We start from the raw sequence: 16,917 nt of genomic DNA on the forward strand, positions 1-16,917 counted from the left end.
TGAGAGTTAAATGTCTTGAATTCAATGGTATTTATAACTTTGTTATAAACAACGTACACGAAGACGACCCGTTTGTTGTGGTCATGCACCAATATGAAGACACGAAACACACACAGTTTAAACACGTCAAAGCTTGACGAAAATTGAGAGAGTGCCAAAATTTAGTGATTAAAAATAAGGTTTAAAAAATAGGTTAAGTTGTTTGTGGTTGCATGTTTATGTTTTTTTTATGTTGTGTGTTTAAAATTAATGTAATCTTGTTTCATTGAATAAAAAACTAGTTTAAAAAAATATGTTTTATTGTGTTTTTGAATTAAATTTAAATAAAAAAATAAGGTGGAGTTGTGTGTTAGTGGAAGGTATCTAATGTTAATGATAGGAGAATGTGGTGTTGATGTGGCACCCATCACATATTATGTAGTGGGTATAATGGATTAAAACAGGATAAACTAGTTTTGATGTTTATAGCATTTTAGTGGGAGTTTTTTTTTTTTTTTTTTTTCTTTTTTCTTAGTAGAATGTATGTTTTTTCCTATTCTCGCATACTTAAATTTTATATGTATCACTCCTTTTCATTTTTCTTCACGACGTAAATATATGTTCAATATTTAGTAATTTGAATCCCATGAATCATGATGGAATGGTAACTTCTTTTTATTCTTATTAGAGTAAAGGTATATTTGATCCATGTACTTTGTGACTACATCACAAAGACTGTAGTTTGGATCTTGATTATCCAAGAAGAAGAAATCAGCTCATATACTTTTGTTGCTAAAAGTTTCTAGAATAAGATCATTTGTGCTTTATAATGATCAAAAGTTTTTTTTCCTTTACTATTGTATAAAAAATCATTATAAACCAAAAAGGATGGTGCTCATGTATAGAAATAGGCGTCAAATCAGTTTTAGAGAAGATTATTAACATTCCTGATGATCTTACATCCCGTTCCCAAGTTCAACTTAACAAAAGAAAGGAAAGGAAATAAGTAGAAATGAGAAGAAAATAAAAGAGTTGGTGTTCCCGAGTTTCATTAAAGGAGAGAATTGGAAGGAAGTGGAGGGAAATGGGAGGATCACTTTTCCTCCTAACTTTCCTTCCGATTTGGGAGGATTTAGAAAAAAAGAACAAAATGATTCATTTTCCTTCAACTTCTCTCCAACTCGGAAACACAAAAGAAAATTTTGTTTTCCTTTCCTTTCTCTTCTTTTCTCTCATGACTTTCTTTTCTCTTCTCTTCTTTTGTTTTGTTAAACTCGAGAACGAGACGTTAGTTTGTATTTCATCTTTGTTTTAATTGGGACCCTTTAGGATCAATCAACTTTGATAATAATGTCAATTTGTTACGTTGTGGACATATTATGTTTATAAGCTTGTAATAGTTTGTTTTGAAAAAAAATGCAATATAATATAGTTTGGTTATCCAAAAATATTTGTAAAATAGATATCTCATAGAAATGGGGTGTGACAATAAGATCCAAGTCATTCAACCTATTCATGGAGTCATTAGAGCAGTGGGTATAGACAGAGAATTGAGAGTCTTATTATAACATGTCATAATATTGTTAAAAACAAATCAACATCATCTTAGCCTCATGTTATACAAAACCGAAAAAGCTATTGGCTCTCTCTCTCTCTTATAAAATATAACTTTCTCTTCATGTTATAAGACAATAATGTTGTGTTGGCCTGTGGCAAAGTTTGGGTGTTATACCACCCCACCCATAGTGACATAGTGACATAGTGACGGGACAGGGACCAAAATATTAAAACAAACCTATATCTAGTGATAAAAGGTCAGAAACAAGAGGTTATGGACTAAATATGCATATTTATGAACTGATGTTATGACATTTTTTTATGATTGATACTGTTTCTACTTATGACATTAAGACCCCTGGAAGTTTTATGACTTGACAAACCCATTGTTTAACGGGGAGATTAAATTCTTTTCGCTGTTTGTTCCTGGCGTTAACCCTTCGGGATTTGCGTTTCCCAAATTGCACTAACCACCAGCTGCAAAAACTCCAAAATTGTTGTTTAACCCTAAAATTACAAAGATCCCCAATTTCAACAAAGATCATTTCCTTTTAAAATCTGTTGATATTTTCTAAGAAAATCTCACTTATTTCCCTTAAGATTGAAGATCGATCGAAATACCTTCTCCACCAAACTGGCATTCATCCCATAAAATCGAGGAGAACCCAATCCTAATCGATCGGAATCGAATCTTTAGATACAAATTTGGTTGTGTATAAATATTACACATATAGAGATCATTTCAGTCTACAATCCGAGACAAATTTTGAAATTTTGTTAGGCAGCGGTGGTAATGGTGATGGCGATAGGCGGCAGCGGTGGTGTTGCCGGCGGAGAAGCCCGGAGGGCACATGCAGCGATGACAATGGTGCAACTTTTCGCCGGAGGATCGCATGTGATCACAAAAGTAGCCCTGAATTTTGGAGTTAGCCGGCTTGTTTTCTGCGTTTATCGTGACGTCCTTGCTCTCCTAATCCTCGCCCCCATCGCCTACTTTCGCGAAAAGTTAGTCAACCTCTCCTAGATCTTAATTTTTTAATCAGACAGCGAATGCCTGTTTGTTTTGTTGTCAAGATTTGTGTTATCAATGTGCTCTTTTAAGTCAGGGATCATATGATCTTAGATAACGGTTTCATAAAAATGAGATTACTAAACAGTTGTTGCTTTAAACCCTAAAAAAGTGGTTCAATTTTGTATTCTTGGTGTAGATCCTTTTATTCCCCCCCAAAAAACCTGCAATTAAGGATATTGATTTGTTACATTTTGGGGAAATTCTTTGTTCCAATCCACCATTGCCGACTTATAACATTCTAATTATCATCTGCCTGTAAAGAACATTTGTATACGGTATACCAACTGCAAAATCCAACAAAACTAAAGCTGTGGTTCTTATTTGTTATCTTGTAGGAGAACCAGACCTCCTATAACCAGGCGTTTCCTCCTCTCATTTTTCTTTCTTGGGTTAACAGGGTAACTTTACAATCTCTATATCTCTCCAATACTCCATTTTTTTTTAATCTTTCTCATGAAAATATTGTTTCTTTTTAAACCTTGAATAGGATATTTGGAAACCAGCTTTTGTTTCTCTATGGACTTGGCTACACAACTCCAACATATGCTGCAGCTGTACAACCTTCAATTCCTGTGTTCACATTTATATTCGCCACAATTATGGGGTCAGTTCAACACCACACTCTTTTTCACCTTGATGTTAAACAAACTGTATAGATGCATATAAATATACACACACATATATATCTATCTATTTCTTGGAGTCCATATGAAGTGGTTTTACATGCAGTACAGAAACAGTGAATATACTAAGAACTGAAGGTCAGGCAAAAGTCGGAGGCACATTTGTATGCGTATGTGGAGCCATTTTCATGGTTATGTTCAGAGGACCTGTCATATTTGGGTACTCAGAAAATGACCTGTCACATAATGAAATCAGTGCAAAGGGTCAACCAGAGCCAGCTGGATGGTTATTGTCTATTTTTATTGGTCTTGGGTTTGACAACTGGCATCTTGGTGTCCTATGCTTAATTGGGAACTGCATGTGCATGGCCGCCTTTCTAGCCATTCAGGTATTCATTCATTCCTTCGTGTATTGGATTTTTAATACATCATTTTTTTTTCTTCTTTAAATGCTTATGAAGTTGGATTTTGTTTAATGAAAAATGAAAATTCAGGCTCCAGTATTGGCTAGGTATCCTGCAAGCTTATCTGTTACAGCATATTCGTATCTTTTTGGTGTTATGTTTCTTGTATCAACAGCATTCTTCATGAACAATGAGTCCACAGATTGGAGTTTGACTGAATCTGAATTTTGGGCAGTGCTTTATGCTGTAAGTATCTTTCTTTATTCATTTTTTTTTCTTTTTAGGACACTATACTTAAAAAAATCTAGCCAATTATATCAGTGAAAATTGCTTTGCATATGGACATTCTATAATTGGGTAGAATTTTCAAATTAATAGGAAAAAATCAAAGTAGGAGGCTATAAAAAACAAATCAACAAAAGTACATTCCTATTTCTTGCATTTCTTGCATTCAACACTTTTGCAAGCATTAATTATTCGATTTCTTTCAGGGAACCATTTCATCTGCATTAAATTATGGACTTTTGACCTGGTCAAACAAAATCCTGGGACCCGCTTTAGTTGCTCTTTACAATCCACTCCAACCTGCTGCATCCGCCTTTTTATCAAGACTTTTTCTCGGAAGCCCAATTTACATGGGCAGGTCTGTTAATCATCATTATTATCTTTGATCAATTAATTAATTTTCTTGTATGTATTTTGACTTTTTTATTGTATAAAAACAGCATTGTAGGGGGATTATTGATTATATCAGGGCTTTATTTGGTGACATGGGCAACTTATCGTGAAAAACAACAGGCAGCTTCTGGAGGTCGCCATGTTAATAAGCCATCTGAGTCACCATTGATAAATCACATTTTTGCGGGCCCACCACCTCCTTTGTTACCAAAGATTGTGGATTAAATCTTGAGGTGCAAAATCATGGTTTTTTTTTTATTAGTAGGAAAGAAGAAAGTAAAGAAATACTTGAGTAGAATTTTTTATCTTAGGATTTTATACAGATTGATGAACGGGATGCATATGCGCCAACGCTAACTATATATTATTTCTTTGATTCTAAGGATTTGGTACTTTGGTTATATTACATTGGGCACATGAAATTTGACATTTTGAATTTAGGTCCGTTATTTTAATTGGTTCAATGGTTGTTTCTTTTTTACTTGATGAGCTTAATGGATTAAGTTTTTAATATGTATAATTATACATTTTTACTTCATCTGGACATCATGATGTAATGGGTTAAGCAAAAAAACCTAGCTTAATGTGTTAAAACACTAACCTTTTATCTTTGTTTTTCTTCCCTTTTCTTCCCATGTTCTCTCATTTTAATATAATATTGTGAAATTTTGTTTTTGGAGTTTAATGCGTTAAATGGTCTCACCCAAAAGGCTTATTTAGTCTAGAAAGTAAATAGGCTTTATGTATGTATGAAACACTTTATAGTTTATCCAATAGACAACATTATTCGTTCGGCCCTTTTACCTATAGATAACTTAAGTGAGGAAAAAAAGAAAATTGGTTATGTATCCAGATTTCGCACCTTGTTTCTTGATGTTAAGATCTGGTTTTCAATTTTAGAGAAAATGCATTTAATGACTTAAAAATAAATGCTCTTTGAATGTGCATCTCTATTTAAGACGTTTAATTCTTATGTAAATTTGTACTTAATGATGATCTTCAATTCTTATTGTTTGCCATTTTGACGTTTTCTTTAGTTTTAATACGTTTGTATACTAAGGTTTGAGTATCTTGTTATTTTACAAGAAGTCTAGTAGAATGGAACTTGTATAAAAATAGAACAAAGGTGGATGATTATGGAATCTACTCTGAGCTGCAAAACATTTGAAGAGCGTGTGTATCTAAAGTTATGTGAAGGTATTCACATTGAATAACAATATCAGTTGAACCTAACTGAAAAGTCATACAATCTAGGATAACCTAATTTTAACGGCATGTCACCAAAGCACAAGTCTTCTCAGATTAAAGTTTGAGAGCCATCCCCCACTTTCCTTCTACAAAAGAAGGCAAATCCACACCTCTACTTCGAAGGTGTAAGGTACCCTTAATTAAATCAATCCAAGTTGAAGAATAGTTTAAAGGAACCGCATGATCTAAAATTTCATGAACTCCATACATGGCTAGCTGTAATAACCTTAGACCAAAGATCATGTTTGTCTGACATATCTAGACATTTCCCTTTCTTCCAAATCCGCTCCCAAGAAGAAATTATTTTGAATAGACTCCAACCTTCTACAACATATTTGTCTGACATATCTACAACATTTCTTGCATATATATAATTGTAAATATGTTCATAGGGATTTAAATTTCATATTCACTAAAACACACGTCTATAAATACAAATTTATGATCGAAAAAGTTAATACTTACAGTGTTGGTTTCAGAAGTCGAGTGTAGACAACATACGTGAACAAAAATAAAAGTGAGTGTAGAGGGAGTAAATTCAACCAAAAAGTTATAAATGCACTTTACAACCACAACAAATCTTTCAACATTTTCTTTGAAAAAAACACTTTACAACCACAACAAATTTCGCTATACATCTAAAATATATGAAAGATACGTAATTTTCAAGTAAACATAATTAAAAGAAATATTTGCATGTATTGTCTCGGAATAAGTTTTTGTTGTAATACTAGTTAATCAATAAATTTATTTTTCAATCAATTTTAATATTGAAAAATTAGTTAATTTCATGTTTATAATTGAAAATAAAATCTTTTTGAGACGGAAGTAAATCGTTTTTAATATATTTTACTAGGATGTTATTGGATGGATATATGATGGCAACATGCATAATGTGAACTTAAACATTAATTAAGTAAAAATGCGAAATTTAAATAATTGGTCATATTCTTTATTCTATAGCATTTACATTTAAATTTTAGAAGGGTCCCTATTGTTTAGCGAATATCACAATTTTGTTCCAAGTTTTTGATTTGTACAAATTACGTCCCCTAGTTTCCGGTTTTTGTAATGTTGCTCCACCTCCGTTAAATCTAATTGACGGTTAGGTTTCACTTGTGAGAGAGAAGAGAAGATTTGAAAGTATTGTTGGTGGCATCAATATGGAATGATGTCCAAAAATTAAGAACACCATAATCTAATGAATTCATATCTCCATTTTTGTAACTCAAAAAACAAGCCACGTTCTTGGTCAGTTTGAATATATCTTATATATACCATGAACATCATAGTGTATATATCATTGCATGCATAATAATTCTTTTAGTTCTTCATAGTTCATCTAATTGAATACTTGATTACAATGTTCGATGGAACCTATTTGGCAAATGTCATGTACTACCAAATCAAGTAATCAACAACACAAATGTGAAATTCAGTGTAACACATTGAATTCAGAAGACCTAGAATGGAAAGAAAACCTCAAGATGAGGAAGTGGCTTGTTGAGTAGATGGGTGACTCGACGAGTCGGAGCGTGATTTTGGTCGCGGGTTAAGTGACCCACTCGACGAGTCAGAGGACTGACTCGGCGAGTTGGTCAGGTTTTGGGAAAACCCTAAATCGGGAGTTGGTGCTATATTTAAGCATCTTATTCTCATTCTATCAGCCTCATTTATAGCCTCCATTGTCCAGAACCTGTCCCACGAAACCCTAGTGTTCTCTTTGAGTGTGTGAGCCTTATTGAAGGGTTTAGAGTGTTCTTGAAGTCTAGAAGAAGAAGGAGGAGGTTGAAGGTCCAAGAAAAAGGTTGTAGATCCAGGAAGTTTGCTTCTTCATCTTCATTTTCTGGTAATCAAGTTCTCACCTTGACTTCTAGTTTAATAGATCTCTTTATGTCCCTTTTTATGGAGTTTATGGTCTAAGGAGGATGTCTTGTGGGATTTGGACATCTCCAAGCTAGATCCTTCCAGATTTAGAGGTGTTCAGAGTAGTAGAGGCATAAAGGTGGAAGCTTTATGCCATTATACCTCTCCATGCAAAGTTTAAGTGGTTATTATGGCCTTTTGAGCAAAAAGGGCCATGTAAAAGTGCAAAGGTAGCAGTTTTGTGTGATATCCCGACCCTAGGAGGCCAGATCTGGGTCTTGGATGCCTTGAGCTTGTCTGAAATCGTCTGAATAGTGTTGGACATAGAGAGACTCGGCGAGTCAGTCGTGGGACTCGGCGAGTCAGACCAGTTCTTGCCCCAAAACCCTTCTGTTAAGGGAATGAGTGAGCTTGGAAAGGGACTCAGTCGGCCCGAGTCCATAATGGTCATGAAGTTCATCGTACTCGACGAGTTCAAGGAAGAACTCGACGGGTCTAAGGTAATCTCCTTAGTTATGAAGATGGACTCGACGAGTTGTTCATACAACCCGACGAGTCACAGACTACACACATTTATATGTGGATGATGAACTCGACGAGTTCAAGGATAAAATTGGCGAGTCAGATGAAGTTGGTCCCGATTGTGTGATTGAAGGAGAACCCGTCGAGTTATTGCTAGACTCAACGAGTGGATTCGGGGTTGTATGGGGTTGGAGGAGTATGGACTCGACGAGTTGGTAGACTAACTCGGCGAGTCAGGTCAACTGGATGTTGACTTTAACCATTGACTTTGACCAAGTTTGACTAGGGTTGACTTTTGGATTATTATGGTCTAAATGTTGATTGGGTATTGATAGTTCGGGAAGCCGAAGGGTCAACAGTTCAGAAGTGTTGGTTAGCAGTCAGAAGTGTTCAGCGAATCTTCGGCAGTGTGAGGTGAGTCTCCTCACTGTTTGTATGGGTCTACGGCCACATTGCCGACCCCTTTAGTTTATGTATGATAGGAAGAACCGGGGGTTAGCCCTAGGCATTATGCATGAAAGACCAGGAGACAGCTCCTAGCACACAATGTGTTATTATGTATGGCAGGAAGACTCGGGGGTTAGCCTTAGGCAATATGTATAAAAAAAACCAGGAAGTGGCTCCTGGTGCATTGTATGCTATTATGTATGAAAGACCAGGAGGTAGTTCCTGACGCACTGTATGCTATTATGTATGAAAGACTAGGAGGTGGCTCCTGGCACACTATATGTGGAGTAGCCTAGTAGAGTATTATGTATAGTTGTCTTTGTGATGCTTGCATGGAAGACCAGGGGGTGGCCCTTGGCACTTGTCTGTAAGACCTAGGGAGTGGCCCCAGGCTTGACCAAGAAGACCACGTGTGGCCCGTGGCATAACAGCAAGACTATGTTTGGCACATAGCACCTTACTTGATTATGGATATGTTTGTTATGTATGGCTAATGGTTATGTATGGCATGTATGGATCAGTTGGTATGTATGGTATGTGGTATCTGGGGAACTCACTAAGCTTCGTGCTTACGGTTTTTATCTATTGTTTCAAGTACTAAGGTTTTTCCAAGGAAGGAGCTCGGGGCGATCGCAACGCATCACACACGTTTTCCGTACTAGATGATCTTTGGGATTTAAAACTCTGATAATTGTTATATTAAGAATGTTGTTAAATGCTTGAGCAAAATTTATTAAACGGTTTTTAATTAATCAAAAACAAAATTTTGGTCTTGAATTTTGGGATGTTACATTCAGCTTCACATACAACCACTGATTCACACTCACCAAGAATCACCCTCCTTGTATTATATGGATTCCTCAAACAAGTTAACAAGGTAACAATATCTTGTTGTGTCCCCAAATATTAAGAAAATCATCGGAATATGAAAAATCACAACTTTAGAGAACAATTGTGTAAGAATCAATGTCCATTTTGAATTCAGAATGTGTTTATATGTTTTCATACTTATTAGAGTTCTCTACAATGTGAAAATTCTTATGAATTATGAAGTTGAAATTCGGCTATTCAAACCTAGAAATTCAAAATTTGTAAGTATTTCTTCAAAACATATATACACGGAACTATGAATTACCACTAAAGTTAACTTACCTTGGTGAGAATAGGGTAATTTTGTGTGAAAATCTATCTCGATTAAATAAGCCATTAACATCTTCCCGTTGGTCGAGCTTTAAAATCTATAAAACCAACTCAGAAATGGGTTAATCCGTTTGAAACATGGTACCTTGAACCTGCAATTGGTAGTCAGCTTAGAAATAGGGTTTGTGATTTATATATAATAAATAGCTGCAAATTTGGTCAAGGTAAAATGGTCAAAAAAAAAGTTTAACTTAGGTTCAGTTAGACTTAACGACAAACTTAATGACAAGTTGACCAAATTTGCAAAAATTAAAAACTATGAAGTCGAAATTAATACAAATTAAAAACTTAAACTAAAATCATGATATTTACTAAACTACAAGGACTACTTTTGAAATTTAATCTAGCATTTATCTCTAAACTTAATGATTGGGTAAGGACAATACATGGGATGATGGAATAACATCCCATCCATTGTTTTGGTACCAATTGGCCACATGCCATAATGCGATATGTTTACTCACCTATCAATTATGTCAACATACATGAAGTCATTCTCTATTATGATAATGACATGAGGTGTGCAACATGCTAATCCCTACTTATATTAAACTATTTGTGTAAGTATTATATATTTTATATAATTAGGATCGTAAATTTGGATATATGAAAAAATTAGGTATATGCTATAGTTAGATCTATAATTAGGTGTAGAAGGCTATATTATTGTATCCACACAGATACTTTATTGATAATGTTTCATAATAGTATAAAGAATAAAGAATATTTGCATATAGCTTATAATGTTATATAGCCAAATAAATCCATATGTTTTTGGTGTTGGGTGAAGGAGTACGATTATGATTGTTATGGAATAAATTATGAAATTAGATCTCAACTGATTTTAAACATAAATTTAATTATAGGCATACGATATTAGTTGTGGGAATCTGTACAGCTTTATTCTTGAGATTTTGTACATATGATTCTTTACAGGAGGCTATTAACATGGTAATGTGATTGTAATCCCACATTCAATGAAGAGAAAATTATTGAAAAGCAAGTGGGTGTCTTAAAAGTATAAGGATATCCACCTTTATTTTTTTTAATGCTATTTGGAGTATATTCCATACTGTAGATTAAATGTTAATCTTGATGATCATTTTTAAATTTGTTTAATCTAGTCAATAACGTTTGAAAACGATAAAAAAATTCAAAGAGTTTAATCTGAAGTAATATTATTCTTATTCCGATTAGATACAATGAAGCTCTGAAACATTTGTCATGTATGCAAGTGTCGATCCTGTTAGTTTTGAAGAAGCTCTGAAACATGAGCAATGGAAAAAAAAAAAGTATGAAAGTATGAATGATTGAATAGAATAATAGAATAGTAGAAAGGAATGGCACATGGAATCTCATGGACTTACCGGAATGAGCGAAGACTACTGGAGTGATATGGGTTTATAAGACTAAGTTCGATTAAAATGGAGAGGTGGTTTAATATATACAAGGACATGCATGCTTCGTATGATAGAGTATGCTCAACAGTCAACAACATGGAATCGATTATACATATGTATTTGCACATACAACACAGAGACAATTCATTGTGTTATAGCACTTTCAGCTCTTAAAGGATGTATGGTCTATCATTTGAAAGTGGGTCAGGGTTTTACGTGGTAATTTATATTTATGCAACAACCATTTGGTTTTGTGAAAAAGAGAAACGAATAGAAGGTCTATATGCTAAAAAATCATTTTATGGCTAAAGCAAGCATTGTATGCTTTGTAAATAGGTTTTAAAAAGTGTGAATATACATATACTTTGATCATTAAAACATAATATGAAGGCGTGGTATTAATCATAAGTGTGTACATTGATGACTTCAACCCGTCCAGAGGATGGACGATAGGGGCAACCGTCTAGAGCCCATCTTTTAAAGGGGCCCAAATTTTTTTATGAAAATTGTTATATTTAGAAGATAGTACAAATAATTTTCTTTTAATTATTGATTTATTATAAAAAAAAAACTTAATGATATTTGTGTTTTTTAAGGGCCCATTTTTTTCTTTCGTCTTGGGCCCACAATATGTTTGGAACGGCCCTAGATGACTTAATCCTTGCAAGTAATGATGATTTAAAAATTTCAAAAGTTCCATGAAGTGTGAGTTTGATATGACATAGCTCGTAAATAAGAGGTGTGGGAGAAGTGAACTTTCTACCATATCTTACCAAGACGAGTACCGTTGAATTAGTGCATCGCAATAAGAAACCATTCAAGTTATATATATATATATATATATATATATATATATATATATATATATATATATATATATATATATATATATATATTTCAAGGACTTATAGGAGTTTTCTAAACACAAATATAAACTAAATGCTTGGAACATTTAGTTTAAAGGATTATTTGTTTGTTTAGTAGTTTGCTAATAATTTCCATATTATCACAATGCATTATTTTTGTTAATTTATTCTTGTTCAATTAATGATTATTCAAATAAAAATGCATTATTTTTGTTAATTTAGTAGTTTGTTTAGTAGTTTATTATGAAGTTATATTTTGTAGTTACTTGCATATTCAAATCAAATAACTAAAGGAACCCAATAGTCACATCTTTAGATATTCAATAAATAGTTTAGTCCAAATCTTTTAACTTATAATGCCAATAAAGTTGTGATGTTGTTATTATATAATAAATTTGTAGTCATGTTCAATTAAATATATTACAAATTTGTATGTTTGAAATTGTGATATTCTTTGCAAAAAAATTTGTTAGTTTATCATATATATAATTTCGATATAGTTCTATAAGTCGCTATATATGTTAGAGTTCTTATTTTCTCGAGATAATTTTGGACTCCGCATATAAAATCTAACATATCATATCCCTTTTTATCTTTATCAAACATATGTCTCTCAGAGGAGTTAAAATATCTCACATCTAACATCCCATGTCCATTTCTATCCTTATCGAACATTTGTCTCTCAGTGGAGTGTTAGTATATCTCATATCGGTGCGATACAGTCCTATAAATTGTGAGTATCGTCTATCTACATAAATGCTTGTTTTGATATGCAATCTTAGCATTCACATATATCTTACATTTCTGATATAAAAATCCATAATGCAGATACCCCTAAGTTTAATATTACACTATACCACACCACACCCAACACCTTACAATTCATAAGTTGAAAAAAAAGGCTAAAGGGGCAATATCATTCAAGCTAAACATTTTACAAAATTAGATCGTGAACGAATTTATACAAGCAGATAAACTTATTTTATGGAACCTTCAGTCTCCCTTTATGTCCTAGAGATTTCCACGAGGACTCGAGTTGCAACAAATGCAACTTCTCCACAAATGGTTCCAACACTTGAGCCTCTTCCTCGGGTGCAAAAGCCATGCAAATACTTAGCTCTTGAACCGCTTTCCCATAATCCCTATTATTCACCATAGAGTTCATAGTACACTTCAATAACATAATTTTACACAATATTAAAATTAGTTATGAACATATCATACCTGCTATAATACAACATCATGCCATGATCCCTCCTCAACGCCCAATTATGTGGTTGCAATATCAGCAGTTTTTCTGATGCCATGATTGCCAACCTACAACACAAACACAAAACCAGGTGGATTTAGAACACAAATTTAGGGCTAAAAAGGTACAAGATGTTTTAGTATATACCTAAGATCTTGAGGGCGCAATAAAGGCATACTTGATCTATCAGTCTTGCTCCATTTCTCCTTATCATCATGAATGGGCCTCAGTGCTGATGTCAGCATTAACCCATGGTTTGTTCTTGATGCACGTTTCCAATGAAGTCGCTACAAAAATCAAACAAGATTAAAAACAAACAAAAAAAAATGAAGTTTCTCATTAGTTCCATGGATTTCTTACAATCAAATTAGCAAGATAAATCCCAATAATATCCCGATTTGTAGCAATATCAAGACCGAGAAGTGAATTGCAAGTTAAGTCAGAAGCCATTGATTTCGGGTCCTCCACACACCGCCCATTAACAATCCCAAATAAACTGTGTCCCGAATTGACCTTAAAAAGCTCCTGAAACCAAAAAAAAAAAAAAAAAAAAAATTCAATTTTCAAACTTTATGTCAAGTTACAGTTTCCTCAAGGACTAGAATCACACATACCTCTGGGTTTCGGGTTTCGGGCCAAATTAAAAAGTCTTCACCAACCCGTGACCCAACAATAGTCAAATTAAGTCTTTGACAAATCTCCATGTATATTACACTAAGTAAAATCGCTGCCAAAAGGGTAGTTTATATATATAAGCTACTAAGATCAGGTTCAAAATTCAGATCTGAAGCAAGTTTATAATATGAAAAAAGACGAAAATATACCACTGCCACATTTAGAGCTTAAAACAGAATGCAAGTATGAGCATTTTGAATCGACAACAGGTGATCTTCTGAAACCTTTAGATTCAAAGAGAACTTTGTTCACTGCCTCTAAAACTTCAACAAAATGGCAGCCTATGTCTCTTGAAATTAGTTCAACTTCAACTTCTTTGGCTATGGTGTCCAACTCTGATAACCACTCGTCTATTTTCTTTCCTGCTATAGGCATAGCTTCAATGTTGTCCCAGTTTTGGACATCAGATGACACATTCGTATCTTTTCTTTCATTTTGGAAGGATTGAGCATCCATTTCACGATTAAAAGCCATGAATGCCTCATCTTCTGCAGAAATGTACATCAAAGTCTGCAAATTTCAAAGAGAAGAAGGTGAATCCTAAAAATATATTTTGAGATTAGAAAAATCAGAATCAGATAATCAGTTGATTAAAGAAAACAGAAAACCCAAATCTTGATTATTTGTCCCATATTTTCACATTGTTCAAAAGATCAAGAAAACTGAAAACCAAATGTAACGCCATCTTACAGTCTGAATTCATGATTTTTGTCTAATAAAGTTTTGTGCTTTAATGATTCAAAAAAGTACAAGAAAAAAGAAAATCACCTTAGCAAGGGATATATCTTTGTCCTTGGACCGAAAAGATATTTCTTGCTTAAATCTTTCCCTTGCAAAAATAATAACCTGAAAATTTTCCATTGTTGTAAGTTATAAAAACTGGTAAATCTATTTATTTCAATCACCAAAACCTACAGGGAAGATAGATACGACAAGACAAAAGTAAAGTTAGCTTGATCCGAGCATAAAAACAAGTGTAAACTTACATAAATGCGTAAGGGTATTAAAGATATGACAGCAAAATGCAAAGTTAACATGAATTCAGACCTCCTGGTAGGATTTGGGAGGAGAAAAATCATGGGTTTTCACGGTGGCAATGGTTGCAGTCGATTTCCTCTTGTTTTGCACCAGATTTGTCATCTTATGGGGTTTGTCATCACCATACCTGAATATGGTAATACAGAATAAATCCATATTGCCATATGCACAATTTCTTCTCCAATTCACTAATATATGCATACAAGTAACAAAATAGAACTAAACAGTATCAAAAACCCTCTTCCAAACCATAAAAGTTTGCCAAATTATGAATTTCATCTTAACGGAGCAAACCCCATTTGTAAAATTCTTGAATTAAGAGCTGTAAATCATAATCATCGTCAGTAGTCGGTACCTGAGACTGAGAGTAGGCCCACACGGTGAAGAACTGGTCATCTGGGGTTGATGACAGAGCCCTGGCAGTGATGCAAGCAACATTCTTTCTTCAAGAACAATTGAAAAGATTGAACTTTACAAGAAGTAAGCGAAAGAAAACCAAGAAAATATTCGAAATGTATCAATTTAACTGCGAATTTCAGCAGAAAAATGAGTATAACTAGAGTTACAAGAAGGAAAAGATAAAGGGCTACGTGACGATGATGCCATTAAATTACAAAACGAAGTTCCCAATGACAAGGAAGCCAATAATGGTGATGATGATGATGCAGATGAAAAGGAAGAATAGTGATGACAGATTTTATAGTGGAAGATGACCCTGCTTCTTGTAGTATTATAAGAGTTGGCAAGATCCATTTGGGTATTTTGGGTTTCTTTATTCTGATTTTAGTGTACTTGTACTGCTTTTTTCTTGCCTGTCTTTCTCACTCTATATATGCAGAGATATAGGGATATAGATATAGAGTGAGAGAAAGAGCGAGTGTGATAGTTTTGTTTAGGAAGATGAGGATGAACAACAGTTCCTTTCCTTGGATTTCATGCCGGAAATTATTTGTAAATTTATAGGGTGTGGGGTTGGGAAAGAGGAAGAAAGGGCCATGCCAAGCACTGTGTCATTGGCTCATGGATAAGGGGAAGCAGGAATGGGAGTGAAATTTAGGATCAAATTTAGGTGCGTCTACTCCACGAATTCCAAATAAATGCACCTTTTGCCTAATAAAAAACAAGACCTTTTTTTTTCTCTTTAATAACTTATTAAGAATTAAGATTTTGTCTATTGCATCTTAGCGCGGTCTCAAATTTATTTTGTAAGTTCGAATTTTAATAATTATATTGTTAAAAGTTAAGTATATTTATATTTATTGATAGATTATATACAAGGTCAATATTACTTACTGAATTATCAGTCGATAGGGTAAGAACAACTCCAATCGACCGGCATTATTGTGGGATAGCGGCCTAAATCGTTCCAATCATACGTCGTTTGAAACATTATTTTTGTGGAGAAAAAAAAATTGGCCGCTATATACGGCGGTGGTTTAATCCTACACAAAAGGACTTTTGCTAACATATCTTATTGCTTTATTCAATAAATTCTTTTATTAAACCCAATAGCAAAAGGACTTTTGCTAACATATCTTATTCCTTTTATATATATATATATATATATATATATATATATATATATATATATATATATATATATATATATATATATACGGAAAAGTGAATATGTGGCTGTCATGTATGTAAGATTAGGTATAGAACTTTCAATAATACACCGTTTTGGTAGTTTAGATACAAATCTTGAATATTTAAGATAACTTTTTTCATAATTTTACTCTAATTCTCATCCTTTTACTCGATTTAAATTTTAAAACAATATCTTTTATTATTAGTTTTTACTTTGAGGTTCTTATATCTTAATTGTTTGCTCAGTGTGTATCTAGTTGACATGAAGAATTATACTGTTCATAAATATCATTGCTCGATGATGTTTAAAATGGAAAAAAAGTAATATATAAATCTCACGGAGACAGTAGTATTCCCTTTATCAATGGTTGAAGCAAAGATCAATTTTGTTTTCTAATTTGATTGAAAGTGTCCGTATTTTGTTAAATATTTACGACCTAAATTAAGAAAATGATAATAGGAATCAAATGAAAAAATGTATTAACTCGATTTTTATTTAAAAT

At 33.5% G+C, this 16,917-nt stretch overlaps 2 protein-coding genes across 4 annotated transcripts; one reads left to right on the plus strand and one right to left on the minus strand.

Moving 5' to 3' along the window:
* Positions 1–1,955: 1,955 nt before the first annotated feature.
* Positions 1,956–4,742, plus strand: LOC145091778 (WAT1-related protein At4g19185-like). 2 transcript variants are annotated; one of them, XM_079029568.1, is made up of 7 exons: positions 1,956–2,541; positions 2,944–3,006; positions 3,096–3,212; positions 3,338–3,620; positions 3,726–3,881; positions 4,127–4,278; positions 4,361–4,742. In XM_079029568.1, the coding sequence occupies exons 1-7, from the start codon at positions 2,330–2,332 to the stop codon at positions 4,536–4,538; spliced, it is 1,161 nt and encodes a 386-aa protein (XP_078885694.1). In that variant the 5' UTR covers positions 1,956–2,329; the 3' UTR covers positions 4,539–4,742. The 2 variants fall into 2 exon arrangements, with proteins under 2 accessions (XP_078885694.1, XP_078885695.1); XM_079029569.1 differs by having other exon boundaries at positions 2,466–2,541; positions 3,343–3,620.
* An 8,009-nt stretch (positions 4,743–12,751) lies between these two features.
* Positions 12,752–15,853, minus strand: LOC145091779 (uncharacterized). 2 transcript variants are annotated; one of them, XM_079029572.1, is made up of 9 exons: positions 15,180–15,853; positions 14,834–15,012; positions 14,555–14,632; positions 13,936–14,296; positions 13,726–13,838; positions 13,472–13,636; positions 13,259–13,398; positions 13,087–13,179; positions 12,752–13,004 (listed from the first exon to the last, which is right to left on the minus strand). In XM_079029572.1, exons 2-9 carry the CDS (start codon positions 14,978–14,980, stop codon positions 12,845–12,847), a joined length of 1,257 nt encoding a protein of 418 aa, XP_078885698.1. In that variant the 5' UTR covers positions 14,981–15,012; positions 15,180–15,853; the 3' UTR covers positions 12,752–12,844. The 2 variants fall into 2 exon arrangements, with proteins under 2 accessions (XP_078885698.1, XP_078885697.1); XM_079029571.1 differs by having other exon boundaries at positions 14,834–14,951; positions 15,180–15,852.
* Positions 15,854–16,917: the final 1,064 nt, after the last annotated feature.

Source organism: Lactuca serriola, chromosome 3 (assembly GCF_051521515.1).
Source record: "Lactuca serriola cultivar US96UC23 chromosome 3, Lser_US96UC23_V15, whole genome shotgun sequence".
NCBI classification, from domain to species: domain Eukaryota; kingdom Viridiplantae; phylum Streptophyta; class Magnoliopsida; order Asterales; family Asteraceae; genus Lactuca; species Lactuca serriola.